The following is an 18,080-nucleotide window of genomic DNA, read 5'->3' as shown; positions in this document are numbered from 1 at the left end:
GTTAGTCGCTCAGTCGTGTCTGACTCTGCGACCCCATGGACTATAGCCCACCAGGCTCCTCTGTCCATGGGATTCTCCGGGCAAGAATACTGGAGTGGGTTGCCATTTCCTCCTCCAGGGGAATCTTCCGAACCCAGGGATCCAACCCCAGTCTCCCGAATTACAGGTAGATTCTTTACCGTCTTAAACCACCAGGGAAGCCACAGCCAGTGTAGCTCCCTATATTAATTCAACCACGTTTCCTGCTAACTACTGACTCCTGGCTAACTCCAGCTAACTCAGGACTCTGTGCTTCCACTGCAGGGGGTGTGGGCTCCATCCCTGATCAGGGAACTATGATCCCTGCACTCCATGGAACAACATGGCTGGGACCTTGACAAGCCCATGAAATGCTCCCAGCATGGTGGGGAACACATGGTCTGGGAGTCAGGAGAAAGCCCTAGAGAAGATGATGTTCTAGCACAGAATAAAAGCAAAGGAAGACCCATATGGGGCAGGAGGGTTGCTTGGGGTGGAAACCAGCCGCTAAGGGTAGCAATGGGGGCTACCCCCAGTGAGGGCACCTCTGCGGCTGGAGTCACCGTTTGCAGATGGCTGAGTCACTCATATTCAGCAGAGGGCTGACTAGGCAGAGGGTAGGGGGAGACCTACAGGAAAGCTGGAAGTTCATCCCCTTTCCCAATCAAGGAATTCCCTGCCCTCCAGCCTGGGCCCTAAAGTCCTGGCTCAGAGAGCCAGATGCCTGTCTCAGAGAAGGAAGGTGGGCAAGTGGGGCTCTCTTTTTCTAAAGCTTGAAGTCAACATACATTCCCAGTTGCCTGGATTTCTACAGTCACAGAGGAAGCACCTGATTCCCCAGGCCAGGCACATGGGCCCCCTGCACCCTCCACTTGAGGACTCTTCACCTGGACCACCCTTCCCCATCTTTGCCTTGTTAACACCTTCTCAAAGCCCTTTGAGGTCTCAGTTCGAAAGGCACCTTCTTGAGGAGCCCTTCTTGATGCCAGCCTAGGTTGGGCTCCTGTCAATGGCCTCCAGGGCAACCCGCCCTGCCCCCCCCCCCCCCAGCCCCCTGCTTCTTTCTCCATCTCCAGCCTCGCCTGAAGTTATTCTGTAATTGCTTGTGTCATCCTGTGATTCAGGTCTGTCACCTCAACTTCACCATGAGCTCAGGGAAGGCAGGACGATGTCCACTTTGTCTCCTGTACCTGGAACATATTAGGCTCTCAATAAATATGTATGGAATGATGAGCATCCCCGGACATGTCACCACACCTCACCACATGCAGATGAGGTTGCAGGCTCCACAGTAGGGCCTGAAAGAGCCCTAGCCCCGGGGCAGAACCGGGTGTCCTGCGGCTCAGACACGAGGCTTCAGGAGGGGAGGGAAGGAGGGAGCAATGGCCTAAAATAACAGAGGCCAGGCCGGGCCCTGAGGGGGCTTAACAGGTATGGGAGACTTGAAAGACCTGGGCCCAAGAGCAGTTGGGTCAGGAATCCAGACATCCAGGTTTCCAGCCCTGCCTGGGGCTGCTTAAGCGACAGCTCCCCCACCTTCCCGCCTACCACACACACAGCCTAGGGGTCTCTCTCTGTCTCTCTCTCTCTCTCTCACACACACACACACAGAGCCTAGTTTGGTGAGAGGCCGGCGGAGCTGAGCAGGGGGGCGGGGCCAGGGGCGGGGCAGACAGGTAGGCACCCTTTCCTGGGAGCTGCCACTCCGGAAGGAAGGTCGGTGCGTACCCAGGGCGATCTGGAGACCGGTCCTCACCGCCTGGCTGCAGAGACCCCAACATTTCCCTTGCGCCCACTTCCTGCCTTCGAAGCCAGCCTTGGACACCTGTTTCTCCTGCCTTCCGCGATCCCGACACCTGGAGCTCGCCTTTGACGGCCCCACCTCTGGCCTGTGAGGACCCTTCCCCTGGGTGCTGAGGGCACCTGGTCCTCGGCCATGGCCGGGAGGGCTGTGGTCACTGTGCTTTTGCTTGGATTATTCCAGAATGGGATAGGTGAGTGTGGGCACGGGCGGGGAGCAGGGGGCAGGCGAGGGTGGGAAGGAGAGGAGGGGAGTCCACTGGGGCCAAGGGTATAACCCCTTTCGGGGGTACGTCCCTTATTGTGGGCTCAGGAACCCCCGTCTTCAGCCTCACTGGCTCTTGGCCTGTCTCCCCAGCTTTGGTCTCCTGGGGCTGGGGTAGAGGATGGGGAAGCCTCCAGAAGAAGCAGCAGACTGGGGGGGGGGGGGGGGCGGGTAGGGCCTGGGGTCTGAGCTCTAGAGGCTTCCCTGCTTACCCCTCCCTCTTTCTCTCTCCCTCCAGGAGCCGTTGGAGCTGAAGGTGAGGCTCACCCGGGAGGAATGGGGGAGGGGAAGGTGAGGGGTGAGGCCAAGGGTTCAGATTTCCATGGAGCGTTGGAGCACCTGACCCTCTGCAAAGCTGTTTCGTCCACTCCCCTGGTCTTATTTAGGTCCCTGGTAGCGCTTGAGGTGGGGACGATAGCCTCAATCTTTAAGACAGTGAGGGGCAGAGAAGTGACTTGCCCAACGGCACACAGCCAGTGTGTGTCAGCGCTGGGATTTAAAGTCAGGTCTGAGCCCAAAGGTGGGTTGTTTTGAGGGGAACAAACCAAGGGTCAGTCTCGTTGGCAGTCCCAGCTTCACCATGTACCGGCTATGTCTCACGCGGTCAGTCCCCTCACCTCTAAAATGAAGTTGAAGGAATTCCCTGGTGGTCCAGTGGTTAGCACGCTGTGGTTTCACCGTCAAGGGCCCGGTTTGATCCCTGGTTGGGGAACTAGGATCCCACAGACCATGCAGTGCAGGCCAAAATAAAATGAAGTCAGTTCTGTCTACCTCCTGGGGCTGCTTGAGGGGTCAGGAAGATAAAGGAAGTGAAAGCCCCTTCAGGGCCTGGCATTGCTTGAACTGTTGGTCTCTAAATGGTAGCTATTGTCCTTTTTATGAGGAGACGAGGAGGAGCCTACCTGGGTGGTTTTCCCTGCACCTGAGAAGGTGACTTTGTGAAGGGCAACATTTGGGTCCTGCTCCAAACAGTGGCCTTCACAGGGGTGGGGCTGCCCTGGAAATGAAATGAGATGCTCACACCCTGGGCTCCAGGATGTCCTGTTCATTTGTTCAACACATCCACGACTCCATTTGTGTGCCCAGCACTGGGGACGTGTGAGTCTGCCCTCGTCTCTGCCCCTAGGGAACGCCCAAGTTGATTGGCTGAAATAGACAGTGAGAATGCAAACAGCCCTGTCCAGGAAGCATAGACCCTGGGAGCTCTGAGCCATCACCTATCCCAACCAGCAGGGTGACGGCAGACTTCAGAGGGACTGGTATTTGAACCACCTCCATAGGCAAATAGAAATTGTTGTTGTTGTATTCAGTTGCTAAGTTTTGTCCAACTCTTTGCAACCCCATGCTGCCCTTTGCAGCACGCCCAGCTGCTCTAGCTACTATTTCCCGGAATTTGCTCAAATTCACGTCCATTGAGTCGGTGATACTGTCTAACCATCTCATCCTCCACTGCCCCCTTCTCCTTTTGCCTTCAGTCTTTCCCAGCGTCAGGGTCTTTTCCAGTGAGTCAGCTTTTCACATCAGGGGGCCAAAGTATCACCATTTCACATTTCAAATAGAAGTGGGCATGAGGAAGACTACCCTAGGTGGAGTGATCTGAGTAAGCAAAAGTCTGGAGGTCTAGTGTGTGGCCCAACGTGAGTGTCCAGATGGATGGCTGGAGTGGATGGCAGTGCCATGAGAGGTCTGAAATCTCTCTTAAGGGCAGAGTGGAGCCAGGGAAGGATTTAAGCAGTGGTGTGAACTGGCCAGATATGTAAGGAGTAGATCAGATGGAAGGCAGGAAGGCCCGAGAGGACGGAAGCTGAGTGAGACCTTTAATGAGCCACTTGGCCAAGGACAGCAGGTGACTGGTGAGCTGGGGGCTGGGGACAAAGCCTGACTGGCTTCTGTGAACTCACTTCTGAAGCTCCAAACCAGACTTCCTGGGCTGTATCGGGTTAGGACGTGGTCTGGTGGCTCCAGAGGTCCTGACCCCCTCCTGTTCCTCTCCCGGCAGCCTCTTGTGGTATGGTCCCTCAAGCACGTATCACAGGTGGTACCGATGCAGCTCGCGGCCAGTGGCCCTGGCAGGTCAGCATCAACCACCACGGCACCCACGTGTGTGGCGGCTCTCTCGTGTCCGAGCAGTGGGTGCTGTCGGCTGCTCACTGCTTCCCAAGGTACCCATGGGGTGGGGAGCAGGGTGGGGAAGTGGGGCGGGGCGGGGGTCAAGATTCGAGGATCAATGTAGGTCAGAGACTGGGGGTTCTTGGGTTGGATCTAGGGGGTATCAATAAAGCCTGTTAAAGATCTGTCGGGAGTGAAGGCCAGAGGTCACAGATCACAGGATAAAACTAGGATACAGAGTGGGACCCAAAAGGTCAGCTGCTCTGCCTTCACCCCTCTGTCTGCAGGGACAACAAGATAGAAGAATACGAGGTCAAGCTGGGCGCCCACCAGCTGGACTACTACAGCACTGACACCCAGGTCCGCAGGGTGGCCCAGGTCATTTCCCACGAGACCTATTCCCACGAGGGCTCCATGGGGGACATTGCGCTCCTCCAGCTCAGCAGCCCCGTTACCTTCTCCCGCTACATCCGGCCCATCTGCCTCCCCGCAGCCAACACCTCCTTCCCCAATGGCCTCCAGTGCATTGTCACTGGCTGGGGCCATGTGGCCCCCTCAGGTAAGGGACGGGGCTGACGTCTAGAGACACAGAGGGGAGCTGACTCAGGCCAGGAGACCCTGGGTAAGCATCTTTTGCCCCCCACAGTGAGCCTCCCGAACCCCCGGCCACTGCAGCAACTTGAGGTACCTCTGATCAGTCGTGAGACCTGTAACTGCCTGTACAATATCAATGCCAAGCCCGGGGAGCCCCACCTAATCAACCAGGACATGCTGTGTGCTGGCTACGTGAACGGGAGCAAGGATGCCTGCCAGGTAAATGCAGGGGGTCCGGGTGAACGGAGGAGACAGGTGTGTCTTGGGAGATGAGGGCTTAAGGGGGCTTGGCCTGGATGGTTGAAGGCCTGGGGTCCCGTCCTGACAGCAGTTGTCTGGATTTTCTTTTCAGGGTGACTCTGGAGGCCCACTTTCCTGCCCAGTGGCAGGCCGCTGGTACCTGGCAGGCATCGTAAGCTGGGGTGATGCCTGTGGGGCCCCTAACAGGCCCGGTGTTTATACCCTGACCTCCGTTTACGCCTCCTGGATTCACTACAAGGTGGCAAATCTCCAGTCTCAGGTGGTGCCCCAAATGAAGGAGTCCCAGCCCGATGGCCACCTCTGCAGCCACTACACGGGTTTCAGCTCTGCCCCAGCCCAGGGCTTGGTGGGACCCATCCTTCTGCTGCCACTTGGCCTGACCCTGAGCCTCCTCCGCCCACTGCGTGAGGACTGAGCTACTCACGCCTGGGAGCTGCTCTGCTTCCGAGACCTCCACATCACACCCAAGGATGGACACTGTTCCCGTGTTAGGCCCCACCCGGGACACTCTGGGCCCGGGGCCTGACTTGAGTCACTCCCTCCTCCCAGGACCCTGTGGGAGTTCAAGGAACCATCCTGAACTCTGAGCCCACTCTTCTGGATTGTTCTTTGGGATGGTAACCTCCACTGCAGGAGTTGATTGCCTGTGGTACTGGCTAGAACCTCTGGTCACTTCCATCTGCTGTCCACAAGCCTATCTGTTGGGCTCCTATGGAGCCCCCAAGGACCCTCAGCTATGAAAATGGGCCCTGGCTCCCTACCCATTTCTAGAAGACTGGCCAACTTGATGGCTACTGAAGGACTGGCTCAGCACCTCACCTGCTCTGTCTGATGAGCCCCATCACTGCACCCTCTTCTGGGCCAGGGCTGCCTCTGAAGTGTGTCAGTCGCTTAGCTGTGTCCGACTCTTTGTGACCCCATGGATTGTAGCCCGTCAGGTTCCTCTGTCCATGGGATTCTCCAGGCAAGAACACGGGAGTGAATGGCCATTCCCTTCTCCAGGGGATCTTCCTGACTCAGGAATCAAACCCTTATCTCCTGCATTGCAGGTGGATTCTTTACCATCTGAGCTACCAGGGAAGCCTGGGGCTGCCTCTGGGCAACAGATTTTCAAGGACAAAAAAGGCCCCAATCTTGCCTCATTGGCTGCCATGCCCCAACTTGAGCCCTGACTTCTGGACTCCGGAGGACTGAGCCCCCACCGGAACTGGGCTCCAACATGCATCTGGAGTCGGGGGTTAGAAGGAGTAAAATGTTCTGAGCACAAACGGCTGTATGTGTGTGAGACATGAAATGAATGAAGTCCGTCAGCTCTGGGACAACAGCAGCACTTTATTTAAAAAAGTGATGAAACAGGTCTGTACATATTTACAGGCTGGGGAGCAAGGAGGCATGGGTCCAGGAGCAGAGGCACAGGTCACTCACTTCTTGGAGAGTTTGACTTGCTTGTGCTTGGGGGGTGCCCACTTGAGGCAGACAGAGTCCACTGTGGGGAGAAAAGATGGATGAGAAGCAGGATGCCCCCCCCCACCCCCCTCCCCCGACTGGGCTGGTCACCCTGGCTGCTCTGCCCTGGGCCCAGGCCAGGTTTCACCTGCAGATGGGAACAAGGGCAGACTGATTCCTGGGGTGGGGGTGGGGGGGTGGGGAGGGAAGCCCAGGAATGAGTGGCCTGCCGCAGGCTTAGTCCTGGAGCTGGTCAGACTGGTTTGGGATCAGGTGACAGCAAAAAGGAGGCCTTGGCTCCTGGAGGTCCTTACACCTAACCCCCACCACTCACACACCCCTAGGGCAGCCCCTTTACCCACCTGTGATGGGTGGTTTCTTATACTGAGCGCTTTTGAGGTGTTCCTCCACCAGCTTGGGTGTGACACAGATCACGTGCTGGCCCTTCCAGTACTTGACCATGTTGAGGGACTGGAGAGTGCTGATGATGTCATTCTGAGTGATGCTCGTCATCTGGCTACACAAACAGATTAGAGCAGGTGCTGGAGAGAGGTCTACTTGAGGGGTTTGGCTGGAAGGGGCCAAGGAGAGGGGGATCACGGGCAATCGGAGGAGAGTCCTTCCCTTTGGAAGGACTTACCTAAGGTCCTTGATGGACAGGGTGCCCCGGAAGTCTCGCAGGATCTCCAGCAGGACCCAGGACCAGTAGCTTCGGTAGCTGAGCTTGCCCAGGTCAGACAGTGGCTTCTCAGGGGAGCCGACTGTGCTCTCCAGCTTCGAGAGCTCATAGCCTAGTGGTGGTGGAAACGAGGAAACTGAGGACCCACCCCACCCTGGCACCCCTCACCATCATCGCCCTTCCTGCAGGAATCACTCACTGAAAGCAATGAGGAACTTCCCGTAGCCACGGCGCTGGTAGGGGGGCAGCGTCAGGATGCAGGCCACGTTGTTCCCATCTGGAGACTCCTTCTCCTGTCGGGGTGGGTGGTCAGGGCCTCTGGGGAGACTCAGCCCCTACTCGGGTTCATCCATCCCCCACCCCCTGCCTCCCTCAACCTGGGCTTCCCAGCACCTTTGAGAAGTAGCCAACAATGTGGGCTCCCTGCCTGTCCACCTCGGTCAAGATGTAAAAGACGAATGGCTCCACATCAAAGTACAGCGTCTTATGGTCCAGGAAGAGCTTGGCCAGCAGACACAGGTTCTGACAGTAAATCTGAGGGGTTGGGGGTGGGTGGAAGCAGGCTCAGGGGGCAGGCAGAACGCCTCCACCTAGCTCCATCAAGGTCTGGGCAGGTGCTGCCACCCTGACTGGTGCAAGTGCCAGGCGCGAGTAGGCAGTGCCAGTCCGGTGAAAAGTGGGATCCTCACCAGAACGGCTGTGTTTAGCATTGCAAGGAGTCTTAGAGTCACTTTCTGATGGACGAGGATATGGAAAATCAGATAGGAATGCGCACTCAAGGAGGTCACAGCAGAGCCGGGCTAATCACGGCTACTGCTGCTGAGCGCTCAAGGGGAGTTTGATCTTTAGAGACACAGACTCTTCTATTTCAGCTCAGGAAACAGGCTCAGAGGAGACAGTGGCTCGCCCAAGGTCCCTCAGCTGATGAGCACCAGGGCAGGACTCAAGCTGGTGTGTGAGTTCTGTCTGCTCATAGCCGTGCCCTCAGACCTAGCACATGGTGAAGGGTGAACCTGGGGGGTTGGTAAATGTCTGCAGACGAACAACCCTTGAGCCTGACTCCACAGTCCAAGCTACCTATCCCTTCGGTCATGCCAGGCCAGAGACCAATGTCAGGAGGGCCAGCGGGACTCTCATTTGACCCAACGGTTGTGTGAGCCCCAGCACTGTTGACCCATTTTGCTTAAGAGGAAACTGAGGATCTGTAAGGGTGAGGGACTGCCTGAGGCCTCAAAGCTGGAAAGGGTGGAGCTGGAAAGAACATCCATGTCTGCTCTGTCTCTTTCTGCCCCTCCAACCCCACCTCCCACCCCACTGATGTTCAGGAAGGCAGAGCAGGGGGCTCACGTAAGACTATTTAGCAAGCTATTCATCACAAGGCTGGCAAAAACCCGTGTTTATTAAGTCCCTGCTCAGTGCCAAGAACTGGGCTAAGTACTTGACTTTGCTGCTTCATTTATTCCATTAACAAGTCTCGCAGGTAAATATTAGCATGACTCCTGTCTTAAAGAGGAACAGAAGACCTTAAGTAACTTGTCCAAGGTCAGCGAGGAAGTGACAAGGTGATTTGAAGCCCGGAGCCACTCAGAAGCCAGCCCCCTGCATCTTACACTCCGCTGTCCTTGCACGGGAATCGGGGACCCTCGGGGAGACCCTCCCAGACTGACCAGGCAAAGGCCAAGTTGTCCATGACAGCAAAGCAGGCCCCAGAGACCACACACCACCCCACTGAAGTCCTTCAGGAACAAGGAACTTGGCTTCAAAGCCACAGAGCTCTCGGGCAGGAAACCTCACACAGAGCAGTTCCCATCCAGGAAAAATAAACACCATTTCTTCAGGCAGAAAGAGAAAGCAGGTTTGAACAATACCCTGAGGCCGGACAATCTCCACTCTGGGTTCCAGAATCACCTGAGCCTAAGCCACCCCCAGCTACCCCCTCAGAAGCCAAGTCCCTCAGGGACAGAAGGAAAACCCAGAATCCGAGGGTGGCACCTTAGGGAGCTTGCTTTGCACCGAACACAGGCTGGGTGCCAGGCCGAGCACAAGCCCACAGGCCTCTTCTCACGCTAAGGCTGGCCTCTGCCCTTTATCGATGGTGAGGATCGTCAGGAAGTGCCTGGCTTGTCCCCCATCTCCATGGTAACTCTGCCCAAGGGCTCACCTTGTGGTCTTTGCCATCCACTTCATACACAGAGATGTTGCTCTTGCGGTAGATCTCCTTTCCCGGGGGTTGCCGCCACTGGCACTGGCCCTGGGTTGGGGGTGAGGGGGGGAAGCACAGATGTGGGGTCCCGAAGTTCCCCGCTGGGCACCCCATCCCACCCTGTGTGGCTTACAGCAGGCCTCCGCTTCTCTCCACTTCCCCAGTTGGAGACCCTGGGGCTCTACCCTTTACCTATATCAAGTAAGCCACCAACCATCTGAGGAGACGAATCCTATTTTGCAGATGGAGAGACGGAGGCCCAGTAAAAGGCCAGGTAACTGGCATGACATCACACAGCAGGATAATTACAAGTCCAGCTCAGCCTGGCTCTGGAGGGCCAGCACCCATGACACGGTTGTTTTCTAAACCACACACATCTGCCTAAGAATCCACCCTGTGGGAAACACACCACCATGCCAGCCAGGTGGCTCCTGTGTGTGGCCAAGCATTCCAACCGTCCAGGTGTTGTGGTCCCATGGCTCGGGGCTGTGCTGACTTCCTCTTTGGCACAGAGGAACCTGGCACTGGACTGGCCTTGATAAATATGTGGTGAGGGCCAGGGACACCAGAAGGTCCCCACTCCACAGAAAAGGAACCTGAGTCGGGAGGCTCCAGCCAAGGCAGAGTCAGGCCTGGAAGCCAGGTCTCTCCACCCGGGCCAGCTTTTCCTACGGCTCTGGGCCTGTCTCTCCTGCCCCTGGCCGCTGTCTCAGGCGGCCCTCAGCCTTGACGCCCACCCACTGCACGCACCAGACCCAGCCCAGCCTCACCAAGTGGAAGCGGTAGCTCTTCTCATATTTCATATACTTGAGACAGTACTCGCAGAGCCAGAGCTTGGGCTGTTTCCCATAGTCTTCGGGGAATGGGGAGAAGTACCAAGCATCGATTTCGTAGTTCCCAATGTGGATCTTGTCCACGTACTTCACCTTGGTGATCTGTGGGCGAGGTGGGAGTGGAGGGAAGGAGGGCTTGGTCGGGGCAAGAGAAGCAACAGGGAAGGGGCACCTCCGCTTAGGACCCCTCCCCCTACTTACCGCCTCATGTTCCTTCTCCAAGGCTGCTGTTGTGGGGTCCATCTCTGCATAGGTCTGAGTGAGAAAGAGCAGTGGACAGAGGTGAATAGAAGGGGCCAGGCCACCCCTCCCGTTTCCCAGACCTCATCCCTTGAACTACAATAACTGGAGATCGAGCAAGCTTATTTTACCTGGTTTCGGAGCTGGCTGGTCCAAGTTCCTCTCCCATCTGCCCACCCACCCACACATCCCAGAGCCCCCTGATGCTCAAGTCTGGACCGTTTGCCTGATGAACAGGGCTAGGATCAGAAGGCCTGGCTCCACTCCTTAGGTTGCGAAGAGCTTCGGTGTTTACAATCGGATCAATTCAGTTCTGCCATAGTTGTTGGGAGAGAAAGGAAATAATAGGTCTGGTCTTCTGCGCCCGTATCAGGAGCCGGTAGGGACACCCCAATGCGCCTGGACCTCTTTCCTGCAAGTGGGACTGCTCCCAGAGGCCCCTCCCACAGGCACAGCGGGCCCTAGGTGTCCCAAAAGAAATTCGGCCTTTCCTCCTGCAAACCTGTTCATCCTCCTGGGTTCCTCAACTCACTGGGAAGCATCATCCTTGGGCCAACTGCCCCAGACCAATAATGAGCCTGCTCACAAGGCTCCTCCTCCTCCTCTCTCAGCCTGGCATTCGAATAATGGCCACGTCCTGTCAGCTCTGCCTCCTTGTCATCTCTGGAATTGGCTCCTTTGGCCCCACCCCAAAGAGCCACTGCCACCATGTCGGGTCTGGACAGCTGCTGACAAGGCCTCTGGGGATCCCCAGCCCTCCGTCTCAGCTCAACCCTGCTCTGCTGTTGACACTCCTGTTTCTGGTCTTCATGCCTTTGAGCATGCAGTTCCCCCCAGCCTCCACGTCCTTCCCTCTTCTACAGCTGCCAGAAAACGCTTACTCAGCCCGGTACCAAGCATGAGCCAGGGAGTGCCTGACGAGGCAGAGCTTGGCGAGTGAGCACGTGTCATTGCTTTTACTGTGCTTCCTGTCTTTGAAGGCCCAGCACACTCCCCAACCCCATCCAGGAGGTCTGACTGGATTCTTCTGAGGCAGAATACATTCCTTCCCAGGTCAGGACTGCCTTGCTCAACAACAGTACCCACTGTCTCCCCCCTTGGTTTCCCTATTTTCCAAGTCTTTGGAAGGCAGGGATATAACTCACGTGGCAATCACAGCCTGCCCAGTTTCTAGGCCAGAGGCTGAAGGGGGAACCAAGGCCAGCCCGACAAGTGACCCAGGAAGGCCTGGGACCTACACCAGAGAAGATGGCAGCCTTGCCCTGTGGTTCAGAAGGGACACAGGAGCCAGTGTCTTACCCAGAACCCTCTCCATCAAGCACTTCACCCGGATGGCCTCATTTAACCCTTTGGCAATGTGGAGCCACAATGTTCTTACTTCTACTTTACAGAGAAGTAAACAGGGCGAAGTGAGTTCATTCGCCCCTGGGGACTAGCCAGCTGCCATTTATTCCAAGTACCAAGTGCTCACATCATAGGCGTTACTCAGCTCGAGCCTGAGATGGGAGTGCTCGCTATCCACACCGCATAGGAGAAACTGAGGCACGGAGAAGTGGGCTCCCAGAGCCGGGACCCAGCAGAGTGGGGCATGGGCCTCCGGTCCGCCCAACACCAAAGCCAAACCCCTGCACAGATGAGGGAAGGGAGCTTTTCCTCATGTGCCTCTTTAAAACACATCTCCCAATTCACAAAAGCAGTCCTCCTCTGCAAATGAGTTAAAGAACTACAAAAACACTACTTTTCATAAATGCTGTAAATTTATTTAGAATTAAACATTAATGAGGCCCAGGAGAACCTTGCTGATCGTTAACTCCTGATTATTCATTCTTTGGTTAACTTGCTGATTATTCATTCTTTGAGTAACTCACTGGTTATTCATTCTTTGACCACCACTGGTCCACGGTCATTCACCATGCTGACTGCCAGCTTAGAGGGACATCTTTGACACTTAATTTACCAGGGCAACCTGGCTGGGGAGCTGAGCAAACAGACTGTGCTGTGGGATAAAGTAGCCACTAGCCACAAGCAGCTACTTAAACTTAAGTTCATTACATTCAAAATAAAATTCAATTCTCAGTACATTTCAAGTACTCAATAGCCACACGTGGGTAGTGGCTACTGTATCACAACACAGACATAGCACATTTCTATTTCCATCGCAGAATGTTCAGTAGGACAGTGCTGCCTTAGATGACGCTTTAGAGACATCTTTCGGGTTTTCTTCTCGCCACATGGCATGTGGAATCTTAGTTCCCTGACCAGGGACTGAATCTGGGCCATGGCAGTGAAGACGCCGAGTCCTAACCACTGGACCACCGGGAATCCCCGGTGAGAGATCTAATTCAAAGCATTTAAAAATAATTTTTTTTTTAAATGACAGCACCAGTTAACCAGTTGGCAGTTAACCAGTTAACCAGCACAGTTAACCAGTTGGCAGTCTGTGTATACACACATGTATATTCGTAGTGAAATAAGAGCTTCTCAACTTACCTTTATTAAAGGAAAATACACTTTGATAGTTTGTACCTTGTCTTGGTTCTTCCATTTTTGAAATTTAAATGACCACAACCCACTGACTCATCTGGCAATCCACTAATAGCTGTGCCCCACAGTCTGCAAACCATTGCTGCAAAACCCAAAAGGAGTGCTCGGGAAACAATTGCACTGGGTGAAACCAACAAAAATCTGGGTGCCTTGAGAGCTCCATAAAGCCTCTTCTCATCTGCACACTCCATTTCACAAACCAAGGAACTGAGGCTCAGGGTGGGAGAAAAGAAACCCCCCAGGGGCAGGCTGACTTCAAGAAAAGAACCCAAATTTTGTTTCTATTTTTTTAGCCCAGAGGCATGAGGGATCTCAGTTCCCCAACCAGGGGTTGAACTCACACGCCCTGCATTGGAAGGACAGAGTCTTAACCACTGGACCACTAGGGAAGTCCCCAAATCCAAGCTTTGGAAATAAATGGCAGGAGTTTCTAGGATATTTCCAAGTCAAGGCTAAGGGCTTGTGCCCCAAACTAGAACAATCTAATTGGCATATCTAATTCCTGACTGGGTTCCTAAAACTACCTGCACCTCCCTTATAAACTGGGGATATAAAGCTTACCTCACAGAGTTGCTGTGAAACTTCAATGAGATCATGTTCTAGAATACTTAGCCTAATACTGTGGCTCACAAGCCAATAAATGTGCCATTATTACTCTAATTTCAGCCTACCCTTTTATATACTAACTGTGTGACCTTGGGCTAGTTACTTAACCTCTCTGAGTCTGCTTCCTGCTTTCCTCAAAAAGAATTAATTAGCTCTGTGGCATTAAGTTGTTACAGAGGACCTGATGAGCTTATCCAGGCACAGCACTCAGCACAAGGGTTGGCGATTGCAACTACCCCCAAATCACTCATTCTCTTCCTTCCCTTGGAACTTTCAGGTCCGTTTGTCATTGTGGCACAGCCAAGAGGGGCATAAAAGCGGCAAGAGGCCTGAGTTCCGGTCCCAGCTGTGTCAGTTCTTTCCCACACGACTACGGCCAAGCTCTCACCCTCTCTGAGCCTCAGTTTTCTCATCTGTGAAGAATACCTGGGAGGAGGTAGATAGTGCCCCATATACTGCAGGAGCTTAAGCAGTGGGATCTGCTGTGGGTGTGGCACCAGGACCCAAGGAAGTCCAGAGAAGACGCTGAGCCTCTGGGAGCCCAGGAGAAGGGGAGGGTTCAAGGGAAGGGGAGGGACCGGGGAAGGGGCGGGACCCGGGAAAGGGGAGGGCACTGGGGAAGGGAAGGGATCCGGACCTTCTGCACGTGGTTGATCTCATCATGCTTGCGTTTTTGGTTGCGAGTGATCTTGCGCTCCGGCTGCTCGGCCAGCTCGCTCAGGTACTTCTCTGAGTTCTTCTGCACAGCATCTTTCACTGTTTTGGTCAGCGCCAGTCGGTTCTTGTCGACCCATTCATCCAATCGCCGGTTAACTGTGAGGATGGGTCATGAGGGTGCTGCCCCTTCGCGTTCTCCCCCACCCCCGCACCCGGACCTAAATACCCTAAGTCACTCACAGCCCACGTAGTGTACATAGAATTCCTCTCGGCCCTCTTGATCGTTCACTCGAGACTGGATCACTTCAGCAGAATCTGTGAAGGGAAAAGGCTAGGATCACCGAAAGAAAACGGGCCTGGAAGGAGTGACACTGAGGAGGTTGCCAGATTCTGAGGCCAGATTCCGAAGCTAACCTCATCTGTTCACCTCTGCTACTCCCTTCAATCACTGTCTTGAGGTGGGCCAGATTGGGGTTCTTATTCTTATACTAGAGACAAGGAAACTGAGGCTTACCTATGTTCACCTATTTGAAAAGTAATAAGCACTAATATTTAAGCAATTAATATTTAATATTTAATTCGTCTGGCTCCAAACTCAAGGTCTGTATTACTATACTCAGTCGTTATTTGTTCAGAAGCCATGAGAGCTAGTTGTGGACTCACACAGCCTCACTTCCTAGCTATATTTAACTGAACAAGTTATTTTGGCTTTCTGAGCCTCAGCGCTTTCATCTGTAAATAAGGATAACAGTACCTCCCTCAAATGGTGATAAGCTTTCAGTACAGCACCAAATGGCAGACCATTCAACAAATGAGTAAGGCAACCACTGCAAGTCTGGCCCTGAGCTGGGTTGCTGCTGGGTACAGAAGATACACTGATGAATCATTAGCGGTCCTGCCCTCCAGAAGTTCACACTTTGACAGAAGACAGACAATGACAACACAACGGTACATATACTGTAGCTCAGGTATGAAGAAAATGTTGCAGGAATATACAGAAGAGAACGACTCACTCTGCCTGAAGGGAGTCAAGAATGGCATCACAGGGGATATGATGCTAAAAGGATGAATGGGGCTAGCCAGCGGTAAAAGGCATATGGTCTTAAGAGCGTGGTCTGGTCCGTCAATGGCCTTTGCTAGGGGTGCTAAAAAACAGAAAGGTGACAAAGACGAAGGCCATTCTAAGGTATTTGGGGCTTATTCTGGAAATGACGCCAAAAAAAAATAGAAGGGAGGGGAAGCTCGTTTTTGTATTCCGGGAGGTCCTCTCCGCTGGCGACTGTAGGGAATGGATAGAAGAGGAAGTCACAGACACAAGGGAGACCAGTGAGGAAGCAGGTTAACAAAAAACGGGAATAAAGCCTAAAACTGGGCAAGGAAGTGGAACGGGAGCTCTAAAACACAGAATGAAGAATTTGGCTAAAGCCCAGCCGGTGGGGATTGTAGGCGGCGCCCGGGCAAGTCCAAAAGACCGAGTTCTACCCCCTTCAGGCCCCGCCCCACCCTTAGGTCCCGCCCCGTGGCCTTGGGCCCCCGCCCTCACGCCAGGTGCTATCGGGCCGCCGGCACAGGTATGTTTCTCCGATCTCCACGGTGACTTCCGGCTCGCCGCGCGCCGGGGTCGGCGGAGAGATGCGGCCTGGGGACGGAGCGGTCCCCTCGACCGCCGCATTCTCCCCGGGTCCGGGCTCGCCCTCCCCCGCGACCCCTGAAGTCGCCGCCGCAACCGCCGCAGCTGCTCCCTGGGCCGCCATCCTTGTAGTGGAAGTGACGTCAGAATATAGCGCCGCGTAGCGCCTTTAGATCCGGGTCAGCGACGCAAGGCGGAGTCCGCAGCAAGCTGGAGGGCGGGGTCTGTGACGTGGCAGGAACTCGTTGGCGAGTGTGACTGTCTCCGCGGCGCCGGGCCAGATTGACGTTGACTGTGCTGGTAACCCTGGAGTTGTTTTCCATTTGGAATTATGGCTGCACCCTAGAGTTAAAAGAGAGGAGAAAGGCTTTCCTGATGTGATGTCTCAGCTCTATCTTTTTAAGACTTCTGGTGCCTGAGGAAGCCAAGATGTGCCAGTTATCGGGCGGCGCTGCCCCCAGTTTATCGGGGCGGAGCCAGAGCAGCCTCCCTGGACGCCTGGCTTTAGGGCGGTGAGCCTGGGGTTAACACCCAGCCCATGCACTTCCACCAGCCAAATACTGGTCTCCCGTTTTTAAAAACTGAAGAAACTGCGTTCCTTGTTCAGGATGGGAAAAGGAGATCGGATTGGGGAAGCAGGTCCAATAAATCACTCGCACAGAATCAAACCTTTGTAAAGAAATGACCAAGTTCCCTAAACAGAAACTAGCCAAAAGCCCTGGACATAATGGAGAGCGTCTTGGGCTTAATGAGTGAGCAATCCTGGGTTCTGACCCTCAACGGGGAGTGTCAATTCCCAGAATGTCGTTAAATGTCACACTGTATAAGCCATATAACCATAAAGATTGAACCATATATTTATGTCTTAAGTATATAAAACAAGTGCGTGTTGCACAATGCCAGACATTGTAGGTGCTCAATAAACATTCCCTTTGGCCACGTTGAGTCATACCTGACTTGTAATTTGGCTATTGGGCTTAGAAACAATTCTAAGAGGAGTGGAATGCTCAAGGCCTAAGGATGAGGTTACAGATTAGTAAACATCTAAGTATCTGTGAGAAATGGCAGTGGGAAGAGCTGGTAACTTGGCTTTGGGGAAATAAAGGAGTTTAGAGGGAGAAGTAAATGCCCTATCTGGCAGCATATGAAACAGAAGAAATAAATCAGGCAAGAAAAAAATTTAAAATTAACACTGTAGTACTTGTTCCCTCTCCACCCACCCCTAGAACTATGTTGATGATTCACACCGATCCCACAGAATCATTTTTTGTTGCTTCCTTGTGCTCATATTACCTTTGATGTGCTTTCAGAAGCCAGCACCAGAGGCTTGTTTGGTGAAAAGTCTCTCAAGTTAATGGAACTGTTTTGCTTTGAAAGAGCTGAAAATGGAAGTTCTCAGTCTGGGAGTTTTAAGTAGCTGCCCAATCAAATATGGACAATAAACAAATGATCATCCAGAAGAGGAGTCCATCAATGACTGTGCCGCTTACCTCTCTTGCCTGGCCTTCTGCCCTTCCCTTTCCTGCCTCCCCTACTCCCTTCTGGAAGCACTTTTTCAACAAATCGTTTGGATACAAATCTTTGTAAGATGTGCTTCTAGGGAATCCAGGGCTTCCCTGGTGGCTCAGCTGGTAAAGAATCCATCTGCAATGCGGGAGACATGGGTTCGATCCCTGGGTTGGAAAGATCCCCTGGAGAAGGGAAAGACTACCCACTCCAGTATTCTGGCCTGGAGAATTCCATGGACTGTATAGTTCCATGAGGTTGCAAAGAGTCAGACATGACTGAACAACTCACTCTAGGAAATCCAACCTCCCTTCCTAGCTTCAAACCCTTCCATGGATCCCTGCTACCTCCAGGATAAAACCCACACTTCTTGGGCTGTAATTTCAAGGTCTTTCACTCTGACTACCACCTGCCTCTCCAGCCTCCCCCTCCTCCTCCCCGCAGCACTGCAGCAGCAAGATTTTCAGCCTGGCAAATCACTAGGGTTTCCCACCACCAGATACAATTCCTGTCTCCCCTCAGTCCCCCACTTCCATCACCAGTCCCACCAAGCAGGCTTTAGGCCTTCTTCCTTCCTGGCAAGATGGGTGGGAGGGGGGGGTCACCACCACCTGCTCCCTGGAGCCCTTTGCCCTCCCTACCCGGGCTCCCCTGTCCTCTGGGGCCTGCCAGGGCACAATCCTGTGTGT

The 18,080-nt window shown here is 54.0% G+C and overlaps 2 protein-coding genes across 2 annotated transcripts; one reads left to right on the top strand and one right to left on the bottom strand.

Moving 5' to 3' along the window:
* The first annotated feature begins 1,703 nt into the window (after positions 1–1,703).
* PRSS8 (serine protease 8) lies at positions 1,704–6,315 on the top strand. Its single transcript, XM_061153288.1, has 6 exons — positions 1,704–2,012; positions 2,322–2,339; positions 4,083–4,245; positions 4,480–4,751; positions 4,839–5,005; positions 5,139–6,315. The coding sequence occupies exons 1-6, from the start codon at positions 1,955–1,957 to the stop codon at positions 5,460–5,462; spliced, it is 1,002 nt and encodes a 333-aa protein (XP_061009271.1). The 5' UTR covers positions 1,704–1,954; the 3' UTR covers positions 5,463–6,315.
* A 44-nt stretch (positions 6,316–6,359) lies between these two features.
* KAT8 (lysine acetyltransferase 8) lies at positions 6,360–17,830 on the bottom strand. The gene is made up of 12 exons (XM_061153284.1): positions 17,179–17,830; positions 15,799–16,227; positions 14,496–14,570; positions 14,236–14,411; positions 10,410–10,463; positions 10,146–10,310; positions 9,334–9,423; positions 7,566–7,706; positions 7,372–7,465; positions 7,134–7,284; positions 6,856–7,010; positions 6,360–6,533 (listed from the first exon to the last, which is right to left on the bottom strand). Exons 2-12 carry the CDS (start codon positions 16,007–16,009, stop codon positions 6,469–6,471), a joined length of 1,377 nt encoding a protein of 458 aa, XP_061009267.1. The 5' UTR covers positions 16,010–16,227; positions 17,179–17,830; the 3' UTR covers positions 6,360–6,468.
* Positions 17,831–18,080: the final 250 nt, after the last annotated feature.

This window comes from Dama dama, chromosome 10, assembly GCF_033118175.1.
Source record: "Dama dama isolate Ldn47 chromosome 10, ASM3311817v1, whole genome shotgun sequence".
Classification (NCBI taxonomy): domain Eukaryota; kingdom Metazoa; phylum Chordata; class Mammalia; order Artiodactyla; family Cervidae; genus Dama; species Dama dama.
Note: the sequence above shows the minus strand (reverse complement) of the source record. Positions and strands in the feature narration are given on the sequence as shown.

Coding starts and splice junctions, on each gene's coding strand:
- PRSS8 (XM_061153288.1), top strand. CDS start 1,955: ATGGCCGGGAGGGCTGTGGTCACTGTGCTTTTGCTTGGATTATTCCAG. Junction 4,752..4,838: donor GGGCCATGTGGCCCCCTCAG/GTAAGGGACGGG, acceptor TGCCCCCCACAG/TGAGCCTCCCGAACCCCCGG. Junction 5,006..5,138: donor GGAGCAAGGATGCCTGCCAG/GTAAATGCAGGG, acceptor TTTTCTTTTCAG/GGTGACTCTGGAGGCCCACT.
- KAT8 (XM_061153284.1), bottom strand. CDS start 16,009: ATGGCGGCCCAGGGAGCAGCTGCGGCGGTTGCGGCGGCGACTTCAGGG. Junction 7,466..7,565: donor TTGTTGGCTACTTCTCAAAG/GTGCTGGGAAGC, acceptor CCACCCCGACAG/GAGAAGGAGTCTCCAGATGG. Junction 7,011..7,133: donor CTGTCCATCAAGGACCTTAG/GTAAGTCCTTCC, acceptor CTGTTTGTGTAG/CCAGATGACGAGCATCACTC.